This window comes from Saccopteryx bilineata, chromosome 4, assembly GCF_036850765.1.
Source record: "Saccopteryx bilineata isolate mSacBil1 chromosome 4, mSacBil1_pri_phased_curated, whole genome shotgun sequence".
NCBI classification, from domain to species: domain Eukaryota; kingdom Metazoa; phylum Chordata; class Mammalia; order Chiroptera; family Emballonuridae; genus Saccopteryx; species Saccopteryx bilineata.
The window spans coordinates 36,339,760-36,353,977 of record NC_089493.1 but is presented as its reverse complement, the minus strand read 5'-3'; the positions used below and the strand labels follow the sequence as shown (position 1 = coordinate 36,353,977).

Below are 14,218 nucleotides of genomic sequence, written 5' to 3'. Positions count from 1 at the left end.
TCATGCTTATGCATGTGTGTTGGGGTGGGGTACTCACATATGATTATCTATGCTTTAGAAAGTTTAGAAAGGATTCATAACAAACTCAGAACAATGGTTATCACTAGGGAATAGGATGGTAACAGAGGGGTGAGAGGAGAGAACTTTTTACTTGCTACATTTGTGTGTGTGTATGACAGAGAGAGAGAGAGAGAGAGAGAGAGAGAGAGAGAGAGAGAGAGAGATAGGGACAGACAGGCAGGAAGAGAGAGAGATGAGAAGCATCAGTTCCTAGTTGTGGCTCCTTAGTTGTTCATTGATTGCTTTCTCACATGTGCCTTGACAGGGGGTTGGGGGGTGGAGGGCTACAGCAGAGCAAGTGACCCCCTTGCTAGCGACCTTGGGCTTCAAGCTATTGTCCTTGGGCTCAAGCCAGCGACCATGGGGTCATGTCCATGATCCCATGCTCAAGCCAGCAACCCAGCGCTCAAGCCGGATGAGCCTGCACTTAAGCTGGCAACCTCAGGGCTTCAAACCTGGGTCCTCCACATCCCAGTCAGACATTCTGTCCACTGTGCTACCACCTGGTCAGGCCTTTCTTTCTTTCTTTCTTTCTTTCTTTCTTTCTTTCTTTTCTTTCTTTCTTTTTACTTTATTTTATTTTTAATTTTTATGTATTGATTTTGAGAGAGAGAGATACATCAATCTGTTGTTCCACTTATTTATGAATTCATTGATTCTTGTATGTTCCCTGACTGGGGATCGAACCCACAACCTTGGCATATTAGGAAGATGCTCTAATTATGTACATTTTTTAAACAATGGAAAAATATCATTTGTGTATAAATTTTTTTAAATTTAGAACTAATTGATAAGCAAAACATACCAATTTAAGTTATCAATTATCAAAATGTCTGACCTTCCAAAAAGTTATGTTTACAAAAATCAGATTTCTTACATCTTTAACATATAGTAGATAGAATTTTAGATGGGAAATTAATAAGTTGTATGATAGCCATGATAACATGTATTTCTACTTATACTGTGTTTATATATTTTTATGAGAAAATAATGTTTGAAATATGTTAGTGTTGATTTCTTTTTCTTTTTCCATTTCCACATAGGAATAAGAATCTTGACAATTTCCTCATGGCATTATTATACTATTTATCTCATTACTTGGAAAAAACCTCGCTGGAAAAGAAGCCCAAAACTTACATGGTGTAAGTAGGATTTTGTAACATGCTTTAGAGTTTTAACATTATCAGAATTAAAACTCACTTTTGCCTAAGGTGAAGGGGTGATGGAAAATTTTAAATCTTTGTTGTAAACTGAAACTTTTTACATGGAGGAGTTCACCAGTTTTTGAGGCTCACTGAATAATTTAGATGGGTGGCCTGGTAACAGAATATTCTAAACAATATAGACCAGCACTGCTCAATAGAAATATGAAAGTCACATATGTAATCTAAAATTTTCTAGTAGCCACTTTTTAAAAATGTAAAAAAATACACATCAAATTAATTTTATTTTATTTAACCCAGTGACCTAAAAATATTATCATTACCATATGCAGTCAGTGTTAAGTAGTTATTGATGAAATACTTGACTATTTTTTTGTAGTAAGCCTTTGAAATTTGATATCTACTTTATACTCACAACATAGCCATAGTAAATATTAAATGGCCACATATAAGCACATGGCTACAATGTTGGACAGTGCTGATATAGTTATTATTTGTATGCTTTTTTTATGCTTACGAAGTTCTTTCTAAAAGGTTTGCAAGCATCTAATTAAAAAAACTAAGAATTTAAAAAGTTAACAGATTTGACCAAAATAATATCACAGGGGAAAAGCCCACAAAATTTCTTAGGTTATATATGGAGAATTTAACTGCTTTAGACAGAGGTGGTTCAGAACTATACACCCAGTGTCGAAATCTGGAACTCAAAGGCCGGAGCAAAACAGTGCTCTCTCCAGCTTGGTGACCTTTCAAAAGCCATGGAACTTTCCAGTGCCCGGGCTGCCCTTTCCAGTAGTACATGTGGAACCAACCCAGTGAGTTAGCTGTTAGGAATGCTGGTAGAATCATTAATCTGTTGTTGCAGAATGTTTTCAAAATGCAAAATCCTTGTATATAACCAAGCAGTTTGATTTTATGGGTAAATAAATGTATCTTGGACAGCAGTTTTGTAAAGAACCAAATAAATAATTCCAACACTGCTGCTCCAGTAAAGCCATTATAATATGTTATGTCAGGGCTGCATTCCACAGCATCCAGAGATCATGAAGTGTTTCTGTGGGAGCAAGAGAAAGGGCTCAAGCCCACCATGGGCTCAGAGGTTTGAGGAGTCTCACTGTTCCCTAAAAGAAACTTAGACTTTGGTGGCATGTTAGCTTATATTTTGTGAGGTGTTTTTCCCCCCTAATTCTGAGGATTATTGTTAATCTGGCAGAGAGATCAGTTTCCTTTCTTAATTTATAGGAATAGATAATAGAAGAAGGGTTTCTTATTTTAAAAATTCACTAAAACTTATTAGAACATAGTGGTATAAGGTAGGCTTTCTTAGAAAGAATCGGTTATCGAGTAATAAAGAAAGAAACAAGCAGACTCTCTTGGGCTTGCCTGTGCCTCCCCCCTCCCCCCACTTTTTTTCTTAGGTGTGTATCTTTGATGTTTTCTTCCTAAACTCCAAGGGTTCCCACAAGACTTGCAACTGGGAGAGCAGCGGGCAGCGGCAGCCCGGCCAGGGCTAACCCCTGATCCTGTCTCAAAGGCCCCTCCTTTTGCCTCTGTAACTTGTTTTCTGAGCCCATGCAGCCCAGCTGGCTCTCATCTTCTGCTTCAGTGACTCTTTCTAAGGGGCCAAGGCAGTTTCCTTTGCTTGATTCTTCCTCGCACTTCCCAGGGGCCACAGCAGCTCCGCCCAGGCTCACTCCTGTTGCTGGGATCTTGCCTCTTCTGTCTTAAGCCTTTCCTTTGTTTCACTGTCCCTAGTTTTAATAAGTGTACTCTCAAAATAAAAACAACAACAGTAAAAAAAAAACAACAAAAAAACAAAACCCCAAGACTTAAAGTTATTGATTCTATAGTGTGATTCTAAAAATATTACGGTAACTTTTCATTTTCAGGCTTCCAGTAGTCTGTTGGTTTACTTACTATAATAGAAATATACATGTAGCTTGCATTGAGGTAATTTGGAATAAATAACTTTAAGGAAAAAATTCATTTTAGTCAAACTAGTGAGGTATAACATAGAGATAACACTAGTGCCTACTTCACAGAACAATAATGCATATTGTTTTAACCTCCTCGGCACTTGGGAGGAAAGCCTACAAACTAAGAAAGGAGCAGAAAGGGATTTAGGAGGATAACAAAGGTACAATTTGATGGTTTTAGATGATTAAAACCCCTAATTCCAGAAGAAGAAGCCTTATCCCCATTTTACAGATGAAGGAGCTAAGGCTCAGAGAGGTTAAATAATGGGCTGGAGATTACATACCTTATAATTGGTGGAGTTGATGTTAGAACTGAGGTCTGTCTACCTCCAAAACCTATGCCTAAACCATTGTGCAATCTGCCCACCACCTGCTACCAGTCAACTGTGCTTGCTTTTCCACAGTTCATCCACTTATAATTAGGAATTGTAGTGTATAGATATTGACGCGAGCAAAACTGACTACATCTCTGTATCCCTTTAACGTAACTAGTCTCAGGCAGCACCAAAGCGTCAGTTAATGATTAGCTGTATCCTGTAAACTTACATAATGTAATTATAAAGATTCTTGTCAGTAAATGGCCAGAATAGCATAGCAGCTGAGATAAATACCAAACTAAGTGTTGGTATCAATTTCAAGCAAGTATCCATCATAAGACCACCAGGAGATATGATTCTTGGCTTATGCTGCATGCTTGTCCCTTTGTCTTGTCAGTCATTAGTAGTTCAACCACACTATAAAATATTGGTTAGTAATGGTCTGGTGGCAGAAGTTAGCTATGAGACCTAGACCACTGGATTGCCTGTCCACGCCAATCTTACCCCTTGTAAGTAATTTACCCTATAATAAATTCTATTATAATTGGAAGGCTTGCCTGCTTCGTTTTTCAGTCTTCAGATACCTCTACAGTTCAGTGGTCACTGTACCTCCACTCTACCTTCAGACATGTAGTTTCTTTTCTTTAATTTTTAAAATTCATTTTAGAGAGGCAGGGAGAGAGAGAGAAGGGCAGGGGGAGGAGCAGGAAGCATCAACTCACATATGTGCCTTGACCAGGGAAGCCCAGGGTTTGAACCGGTGACCTCAGTGTTCCAGGTCAGTGTTTTATCCAGCGTGCCACCACAGGTCAGGCCAGACATATAGTTTCTAAGCAAAGGCACCATTATGTATTATGTATGCAGTTTTTTAAAATGTGTTCAGTTTTAAACATTTCACAAGCATTACAGTCTTCACTATAATTTTTAATGGTGGCATAACATTCTATCAAGCTGATATGTTATTGACTTACTGATGTACTTATTAAGGGGCAGTACAGTATGGTGATTAAGGGCACAAACTTTGGTCCCTGGCTTAAGTCCCACAGGGAATCATGCATTAGGTTAGACAGTACCTGGCTGTATATAATACATCCTGTAGCACTAGTCATTTTATTTCTCTATTATATATATTTTGGCAGTTTTGAGTTTTTCTGGTAGACAAAAGATAAATAATGATTGCACTAAATATTTATACAGTAGATTTTCCCATAATTTTGGATGATTTTTAAAAAGAATAAATTTCCAGGCGAGATTATTGCATCAAAGTTTATGAACAATTGTACGGCACTTGAAATTATTATCAACTTTGTACCAGAGGATTACACCTGGGCTTGTTTTATTTATTTATTTATTTATTTTTAATTTCAGTGAGGAGAGAAGGGGGGAGGAGGGAGGAGCTGGAAGCATCAACTCCCATATGTGCCTTGACCAGGCAAGCCCAGGGTTTCAAACCGGCGACCTCAGTGTTCCAGTTTGACGTTTTACCCACTGCACCATCACAGGTCAGGCAACCTGGGCTTGTTTTAAATGCCAGCTTCTACCCCAACCTATTAAACCAGATTCTTTGAGAGGGGCCGACATTGGGAATCTGCACTTTTAGCAACTAACCCCAAGCGATTCTTACATATATTAAAACTTGAGAACCAGTGGCCTAAAAGTCTCTAGGTGTTTCTTGATCTTGTTCAGTTTGGTTTGTTTACGACGACAGCTCTGACAGAGTGGGAGTGAATGGTGAGGGTGGGGACTATGGAAGGAAATAGAGAGGCAGGCGCCATGATGGCCGTTGGGGTGCTTGTGGTGATGTGTGTTTGGTTATATGAAATTTAGGCATTTAAAGTTGGAGCCCAATTTATCTATCCCAGTGACTCATTTTATTTCAGCCACTCACAAGCCTTCTCATCACATATGATAATTGTTTTTGCTTTGAACTATCTATATTATTCTCAAACCCACCTCCTTCCCCCCACAACATATCCTCATGTGGTCAATCCAGTGGTTAACATCAGAAGGGTCAATAACTTGTCCCTGTTGTTTAAATTTCATTTGGTTTAAATCTTTCTGAAAATTAAAAAGCCAAAAAAGCTAGTGACACCTTACCAATAGTAGTCATTGGAATGTATTGTAGGCAATATTGTTTCCTTCTGTACTTCAGAAACTTTTAAAATTAGGCTTTAGACATGTTATATATAACCTAAGAATAGGCTGTCTTTTAAAGTTCATTTGCAATTCAGTTAGAACTGGGTGTGTTTTTTAAGGGGAAGAAAGGTTATTGTAAAAGATGCTAAAGTTTCAGAGTAGTATTCCACAATACCTGCTTAGCAAACACAGAGGTGAGAGGAGGCAAACATTGAGCCCCCATCCTTAGTAGTAACATCAGGAGCCCAGGAGAAGCTGAGATGGGGGTAACCATCTATTTTAGCAAAGCAGCAAGGAAGTGGGCTGCCTCCAAAAACAAGATGGGTGATAAATTTGGACTGCCTGTATATAAAACTAAGGATATGTGGCATAAAGTTGTAAAGAATCTATAAAAAAGTGAAAATCTGCCATAGCTTGAGATGCTGATGACAGTGACAAATATCAAAAGACTTTGAGCCTGGCCTGTGTTGGTGCGATGGATACATCCACCTGGCACGCTGAGGTCACCGGTTTGAAGCCCTGGGCTCACTCGGTCAAGGCATGTACGACAAGCAATCAATGATCAACTGAAGTGAAACAACTATGAGTTGATATTTCTTGTTCTCCTCTTCCTCTCTCTATAAAATCAATAAATAAAATCTTTAAAATAAAAATAAATTTTAAAAAAGGACCTTGAGGACCCATGCCACGGCTTGAATAAAATAAAGGATAAGTCAGATGTGTTGACTCGTATTTCTTTCAAAACAGTTTATACTTCTGAATTTTTATTAATTAATACATGCATTTTTCAAAATTAACCCTAATTATCATTTTTCTTTTCAGAGGCCCTGTAGAGAAAAAAGAGATGGAATTGGTTTTAAGTAAGTTAGAGGCGGCACAGAAATACCTGGCCCAGGAGTACTGCTTGCTGGTCCTGGGTTTGGGAATGCCCTGTAAGCATCACATGTGCTGTGGAAGGTAAGTGCACACCTAGGATTTCATTCCTTCTTCACTTCTCTGTTTAGCCACATCCGTGAGACTATTACATTTGACTTTTGGTGCTATGGAGAAAGCTGCTTTTTTGTTGTACAGAATAATTTGGCTCAGCTATTTTCCAAGACAAATGACACACTTGGGGGGGGGGGCAGGAACTCTGTTTTCAGAGTTGAGCCCTGCACACTTTTTGAGGCCTTGGCAATGGGCATGGTGCTGTCATGGCTGACCCGGGGCAGGCATCTTCCATAGGTGGAAAAGTTGACACTGTGCACCAAGCCACCAGTGCTACAGCCCCCAAACTCTGACATCAGCTGACCAAAAGGCATCTTGCAGCCCCAGGGTGTATAGGTTGGCTGTCATCCACTTCTTTAATATATGCAGAAAGCACTTTGCATTTGAAATTGCATGACTCATTGCCAGCAATACATTGTTGGGATTCCAGCCCAAGCTGAGGACCATGGTGCGAATTGGCTTTTTAACGGGCTTGCTTACCGAGTAGTCATTTTCAGACTCAAAGCAACAAACAGAAATGAGTCATGCCACACATCCCACAGCAAATTTGTTCTCTGAAGGGGAACACTTGACAAAAGTGGCTCCACAGTTCATTCTCAGGATCCCCTGAGTTGGCTTCCAGACACCGTATTTCTGACTTCAGACACGGGCATTGCAGTCTGCCCGGCAAGTGAAAGCTCTCTTGTGTTTTCCAGGATAGACAAGAAAACCCCCTTTGTGACACCTGCTGTGGAATTAGATCTGTTCTTTGGTTATGGCAGTTCTGGCTCGGCCACCACCCACCTCTACCCTAGGATTTATGTCCCACTCTGTGCTCTCAATACAGCTGTCATCTGATGGGTGACCGAAGTGGCTGGAGGTGTGGATGAGGACGGGGAGAAAAGGCTCTTTGAAGTTCATGTGTATAAGTCATCCTCAAGCCCCATTCCTCTACTTTCACCCCCAGTCACAGGCACCAAGCCCTCTCTCCCCTCCCCACAAACATAATCCTTTGAAATTTCTTTTCCTGATAAAGAGTAGGCCTTGACATTTATTTCAGCCTGATTTTACCTAAAGCAGCAGGGGGCATGTGGAACTCAACGTTTTCCTCTCCAGTCCAGAACCCCAGTGGGCGTGGCCCTCGGCTTTGCATTCCTTCAGGAAGGACTGATAATGTTTGGTAGTTTAGATACAATCAATATACTATTTTTTTTCTTCTTTTCCAAGTAAGAGGAGGGGAGATAGAAAGACAGACTGGGATTGACCTGGCAACCCACGTCTGGGGCCAATCAATGCTCTGCTCATCTGGGGCCCTGCTTGCAACTGAGCTACTTTCAGGCCTGAGGCAGAGGCTCCATAGACCTATTCTTAGCACCTGGGGCCAACACCGAGAATCAAGAGGGGAAGGGGTAGGGCTGGAGAAGCAGATGATCACTTTTCCTGTGTGCCCTGACCGAGAATGGAACCGGGACATCCACTGTCTGGCGGATGCTCTACCACTGAGCAACCGGCCCTGGCCCAATATATATATTTATTGTATTTTTTTAAAGCTGGAAACGGGGAGGCAGTCAGACAGACTCCCGCATGCGCCCAACCGGGATCTATCCGGCATGCCCACCAGGGGTGTTGCTCTGTTGCGACCAGAGCCATTCTAGCGCCTGAGGCAGAGGCCACAGAGACATCCTCAGCACCCAGGCAAACTTTGCTCCAATGGAGCCTTGGCTGTGGGAGGGGAAGAGAGAGACAGAGAAGAAGGAGAGGGGGAGGGTTGGAGAAGCAGATGGGCGCTTCTCCTGTGTGCCCTGGCCGGGAATCGAACCAGAGACTCCTGCACGCCAGGCCGACGCTCTACTACTGCCAATATATTATTAAAATGAATTTCACCTGTTTCTCTTTATGGTTGCAACTAGAAAGTTTAAAATTACATTTATGGCTTGCTTTCTATTTCTGTTACATTGTGCTGTGCTATTATAAACCCTGTTTCAATTTGTAGAGGATTTGGGGAGCTTAGATTTGTTAGTTCTATTTATACTAAGCACATTTCTAAATTTATACTCAGTTTATAATTATTATGTACTTACTATGAAAAGTATGACATAAAATTGAGATAAAGCAAAATGATTCAAAATGCACCAGCAAGAGATAAATTTGCAGATTTAAACTATGAGGTTCTCAAATGTACTCATTCTCTGCCTTCATTTCCTGGATGCAGTGGAGTTTCATATGCAGAACTAAGTCAGAATGGTAAGAAGAAACCCACTACATTCTGTACTTAATCACTGCACTGGGAGCTACATCAGTTTGCTTTGGTCTTTAAGAGAGAGAGCCTCAGTTTTATGGCATCTTGAAGAAGAGGGGAAGAAGTTCATGATACCTTTTCTTCTAATGTTTAAAAAAAGAACAGTGAAAGAAATGTAAAAGAGAAAGTGTATGTTCCCTGGGAAATTACTCTGTCCTTTCAAAACCTTGCTGAGATGGTGCTGGTTTGTGTTGTGCCAATATAGTACTGCTCTAAGCCTCCCGGAACGCAAGCTGACTTGGTATTCCAAAAGCAGGTTGGCTGGTGTCCGCTTCAGCATGGCAGGTCTGCACGGTCTCTGGTTTCAGCTGGCAGTGTCCGTGAAAGAGTGGAAATACCGCATATGGACTCTGGCCAGAAGGAGGCTTCAGGTGGAACAGAAGGATGCTGAGGCTTGTTCTGAAAAGTTTCTGCTGGGCTCTTTTGTTTAATATTTTTAAACTGTCCTACAAATTATTCTAAATAAAAAGCTTGTTTCCCTTGCATTCTGGTTATGAGGACAAATGTGGAGCTCTGACGAGCCTAAGTTTTAGTACAGACTCTACCCCTAATTATGTGTCTTTGAACTTAAGTCTCAACTTCAGTTTCCTCAACTATAAAGCTGACTATACCATAGGGATCTTATGAGAACTAAATGTAATAATAAGTATAAAGGGCTTAGCATATTCCACACTTAGTAAATGGCACATAGTCCACACTTAGTAAATGTTCACTGCAATTACCATTCTCTTAATTCTTTGTCGTAGACTTGCGGACGAGGAAGCCAGTGTGTAAGTGAAGAGGGTGAGGTAGGAGGGACCCAGCTCAGTAAAAGTTCAACCGTCTCCTCAGCGGTTCCCCAAAATGAAAGTCTAGTTTGGGCTCATACAGATTATAAAGTCCCTGCGAGAGGCTGAATTCAGGTCCTGAGAAGTTTGAGTCATTTGCACTAGACCATAGGAATTCAGGATGGTTCGGGAGAGCCTGATACCAGGGCCAGTTCTTGATCAGTTACTCCAAAGAAGACCCACGCAAAAGCAGAAGCAAACCCAGAATCAACCCTGGGGTGCTTGGCACCCATGACTATTCAAGTGATTGCAGGGGCACAGCTCTCTCTGTCAACCCTCAAGTCCTCCCCGGCCACGCCCACGTTCCTAAGGCTGGGAAAAGGAATCAGAATGGCCAGTGCTGGGGAGTGTGCCCATGCCAGTCCGGTGTCTTTAACATTAAATTTCTGTTGCAAGGGCTCATGAAAAAATGCCTGCCTTTAGGAGATAAGGCTCAGTCTACATAGCTCATTCAGAAGGAAGAGCACACTATTGTATCCAGTCTGTTGATTGCATGGCATAGATTATATTTGCATGGCATAATGATATATTTCCTTTTCTTTTTGCATTCAATAGCCATAATCATTAAGATTTTTTTCTTTTTCTTTTAGACTTACTCTAATTGCTTTATTTTCGTACCTACTAACACCTCGTGTTGCCTCTTTATATCTTTTTACCTTTCTCACCTCCCCAGTACTTGCATCACCAGTAGTATTTGGAAGAATACATTTCTTGGTTGGCTTGTTTATCCTGAATTTATATTGATTAACTGTAAAAAAAAAAAACCCCACAAAACTTTATTTTTATTGATTTTAGAGAGAGAGAGAGACAGAAACATCAACCTGTTTCTGTGTCCTGACTGGGGATCACACCGACAGCCTTTGAGTATCAGAACAATCCTACCTGGCCAGGGCCTATTGATTGACCTTTTTTTTTTTTTTAAGACAGAGAGACAGAGGAACAGATAAGGACAGACAGACAGGAAGGGAGAGAGATGAGAAATATCAATTCTTCCTTGAGGCACCTTAGTTGTTCATTGATTGCTTTCTTGTATGTGCCTTGACCGGGAGGCTCCAGCTGAGCCAGTGACCTTCGGGCTCAAGCCAGCAATCATGGAGTCATATCTATAATCCCATGCTCAAGCCAGAAGCCCTGCTCTCAAGCTGGATGAGCCCACACTCAAGCTGGCAACCTTGGGGTTTCAAACCTGGATCCTGTGTCCCGGTCCGATGCTCTATCAACTGCGCTACTGCCTGGTCAGGCTATTATTAACTTTTGATGGAACATGCTAGGGATTTTGATCTGGATAACCTAAGAAGTCAGAAAAAAAGATATTAGGACTCATTATCAATGCATTTTGTGACAGACAGAGAGAGGGACAGATAGGGACAGACATACAGTAAGGGAGAGAGATGAAAAGCATCAATTCTTCGTTGTGGCACCTTAGTTGTTCATTGATTGCTTTCTCATAATGTGCCTTGACCCTGGGGTGCTACAGCAGACCGAGTGACCCCTTGCTCAAGCCAGCGACCTTGGTTGGGCTCAAGCTAGTGAGCCTTGCTCAAACCAGGTGAACCCGTGTTCAAGCTGACGATCTCGGGGCCTCAAACCTGGGTCCTCCGCTTCCCAGTCTGATGCTCCATCCACTGCGCCACTGCCTGGTCAGGGTCAATGCATTTTGATGGCATGTGCCCAAACAGTCTTGGGGACACAAGTAATGATCCTGCAACGGGACCTTTTGAAGATAAGGGTTTGCATAGATCACTGAAAGATTGAACTTCCCTCTGAACCTATAGCTGTGATTTGTTATATTGCAGGGAGAAAATATCAGATACTCAAAAAGACTGGAAATTCTTTGAGGTAAGTCACTTATGTTTTGGGACTTTTCTCTTTGCTATGAAAAATGAAATATAGCAATAATAATAGACATTTGTCAGGTATTTATTTGTAATGAATGCCCTTTCTCAAAAGGATGCTAACAAACTTTATGCTACAACTTAAAAATTTTGCTCCAGTTTTTCTCCTGCAAAGGTGAATATATGTATAATTTTCCACAGCTTTTGTGGAATCTTGAGAAATTGTTATCATCTGGGCTTATATTTACTTAGCAATGTTATATAGACAGTTGGGAGTTTTTCATATCATAGCTGTAGGTTGTGACTCCTGTCTGTTTTCTGTTGTAGTCCTTGTATACTTTCTGTACGTATGTAGCTTGGATTGTCTTCCGGCGTCAACACTTCACAGAGATTGAGGAAGAAATAGGGAGGCTCTTTCGTACCAATATGTTCAATATTCCTCGAAGGAAGCGTGAGGATGAAGAATCAGGAGGGGCAAAGAAACGCATGACCTTTGTACAATTCAGGTATGACCTTTTTACTTTCCTCAGCTCAAGGACATTTCTAGAAAACAGGAAGATGTGATGTAAATGTCACCTTTCCCCCTATAGGAGAATGATGGCAAAACGTCCAGCGATTAAAAAAGCAATTAACATGCGTTCTCCAGTTATGTCTACTCTGCTGCCATCTCTCAGAGAAAAAGCTCAGAATATCCTTGAGAAGAGCTATCATCAAGTAGGCACCAAGTCCTCAGCCCAGGTGGAAGAGCATATGAAAAATCAGGACTCTGTGCACATGCCAATGTAAGTGGCCCAGGGAGAGAGAAAAGAGAGCCCCGACTGTCATTTCCTAGGTTGGGACGGGAGGGACAGAGACACCGTGCCTCTGCCAGAGAGTTGAACAAAAATGAAAGCGCCATCTTCCTACCGACCCCGTGTTCCTTTCCACCTGTTTCCTTTCCAGAGCAGCTCTTGGTATACCCATCTAAACTAGAAAAGACTGTTAAGCTAGACTGCAAACAGTTCTAATTTGGATGAATGAGTAGCAGGCTTTATAAGGCTGAGGTTTTTCCATTAGAAGAATCATCTCTGGGAAGGGCCAGGACAAAATCTGGCTTTGGGCTGAGGGTTTTTATTTTTTTTTTTTTAGTTTCTTTTTTTTTTTTTTTTGTATTTTTCTGAAGCTGGAAACGGGGAGAGACAGTCAGAAAGATTCCCGCATGCGCCTGACCGGGATCCACCCGGCACGCCCACCAGGGGCGATGCTCTGCCCACCAGGGGGCGATGCTCTGCCGCGACCAGAGCCACTCTAGCGCCTGGGGCAGAGGCCAAGGAGCCATCCCCAGCGCCCGGGCCCTCTTTGCTCCAATGGAGCCTTGGCTGCGGGAGGGGAAGAGAGAGACAGAGAGGAAGGAGGGTGAGGTGGAGAAGCAAATGGGCGCTTCTCCTATGTGCCCTGGCTGGAATCGAACCTGGGTCCCCCGCACGCCAGGCCGACGCTCTACCGCTGAGCCAACCAGCCAGGGCCTGGGCTGAGTTTTTTTTACCCATATTTAAGACCACAGTGGTGGTTTAGGGAAACAGGGAATGCTTCCAACAAAAAAAAAGAAAAAGAAAAAGCTGTGTATATGCGTGCATGCATACACACACAGACACACACCCCTACCTTAGTCTTTGGCCTCACCACTCAGCTATACCAATAATTCTTTTCACAGAGTTGGCATCTTGGGGGAGCCTCGATGTCTATTCAACCTTCATACTCTTCTCCCCCATGAACCGGAAGAAAACCTGAAATCATCTGTGAGACAGTCTTCCCTGATAGAAAGAAACAACACAAAGCTTCAGGATACGATGGACTTGGCCATGAAAACACTGTCCTTTCAAACAGCATTCCCTAAATAATCTGGTACATTCCATTTCTGTAGCAAGTCCTTGTAATTAAGTCACTACTTTGACTCAATCACTTTACAGTCAACTAATACTTATTATTAAACATTTTTGATTGTTGAAGTTATTTTGTTAAAAGTTCAACAATAGACTATTAAAGAAATCCAGAAAGCTCTTGGAAATCTCATTGTCCTATCTTCAATAGTTTGCTTCATCATTTACTAACCTCCTTGGTTTCTATTTGACTGTTTAGAGTAATATATTAGGATACTTCGCCAGTGTTCTGGTGGACTAGTGAAGACACATTCTGTTTATTCATTTCTAAGTTCTTTCTTGCTTTATGAGAAAGTGTCTTTGGTATGTTTGAAAACAAAATTTCATAAAAAGGCAAATTAAAATGTTTAACATGGCCTGATCTGTGGTGGCGCAGTGGATAAAGCGTCGACCTGGAAATGCTGAGGTCGCCGGTTCGAAACCCTGGGCTTGCCTGGTCAAGGCACATATGGGAGTTGATGCTTCCTGCTCCTCCCCCTTCTCTCTCTCTGTCTCCCTCTTCTCTCTCTCTCTCTCTCTCTCTCTCCTTTCTAAAATGAATAAATTAAAAAAAAATTTAAAAAAATGTTTAACATTAGGCCCTGGCCCGTTGGCTCAGTGGTAGAGCGTCGGCCTGGCGTGCAGGAGTCCCAGGTTTGATTCCCGGCCAGGGCACACAGGAGAAGCGCCCATCTGCTTCTCCACCCCTCCCCCTCTCCTTTCTCTCTGTCTCTCTCTTCC

The 14,218-nt window shown here is 41.8% G+C and overlaps 1 protein-coding gene and 1 pseudogene across 5 annotated transcripts in view; one reads left to right on the top strand and one right to left on the bottom strand.

Annotated features, from left to right (window-relative positions):
- The window catches only part of PPP1R36 (protein phosphatase 1 regulatory subunit 36), a 30,386-nt gene extending 16,773 nt beyond the window's left edge, over positions 1-13,613 (top strand). For all 5 annotated transcript variants that reach the window (XM_066274818.1, XM_066274814.1, XM_066274817.1 and 2 more), the window contains 6 exons: positions 1,104-1,202; positions 6,475-6,609; positions 11,541-11,583; positions 11,907-12,085; positions 12,170-12,361; positions 13,273-13,613. In XM_066274818.1, coding sequence (XP_066130915.1) covers positions 1,104-1,202; positions 6,475-6,609; positions 11,541-11,583; positions 11,907-12,085; positions 12,170-12,361; positions 13,273-13,459 — 835 coding nt within the window. In that variant the 3' untranslated portion in view covers positions 13,460-13,613. The remainder of the gene's footprint in view (positions 1-1,103; positions 1,203-6,474; positions 6,610-11,540; positions 11,584-11,906; positions 12,086-12,169; positions 12,362-13,272) is intronic.
- Positions 6,735-7,539, bottom strand: LOC136333861 (actin-related protein 2/3 complex subunit 1A pseudogene; annotated as a pseudogene).
- Positions 13,614-14,218: the final 605 nt, after the last annotated feature.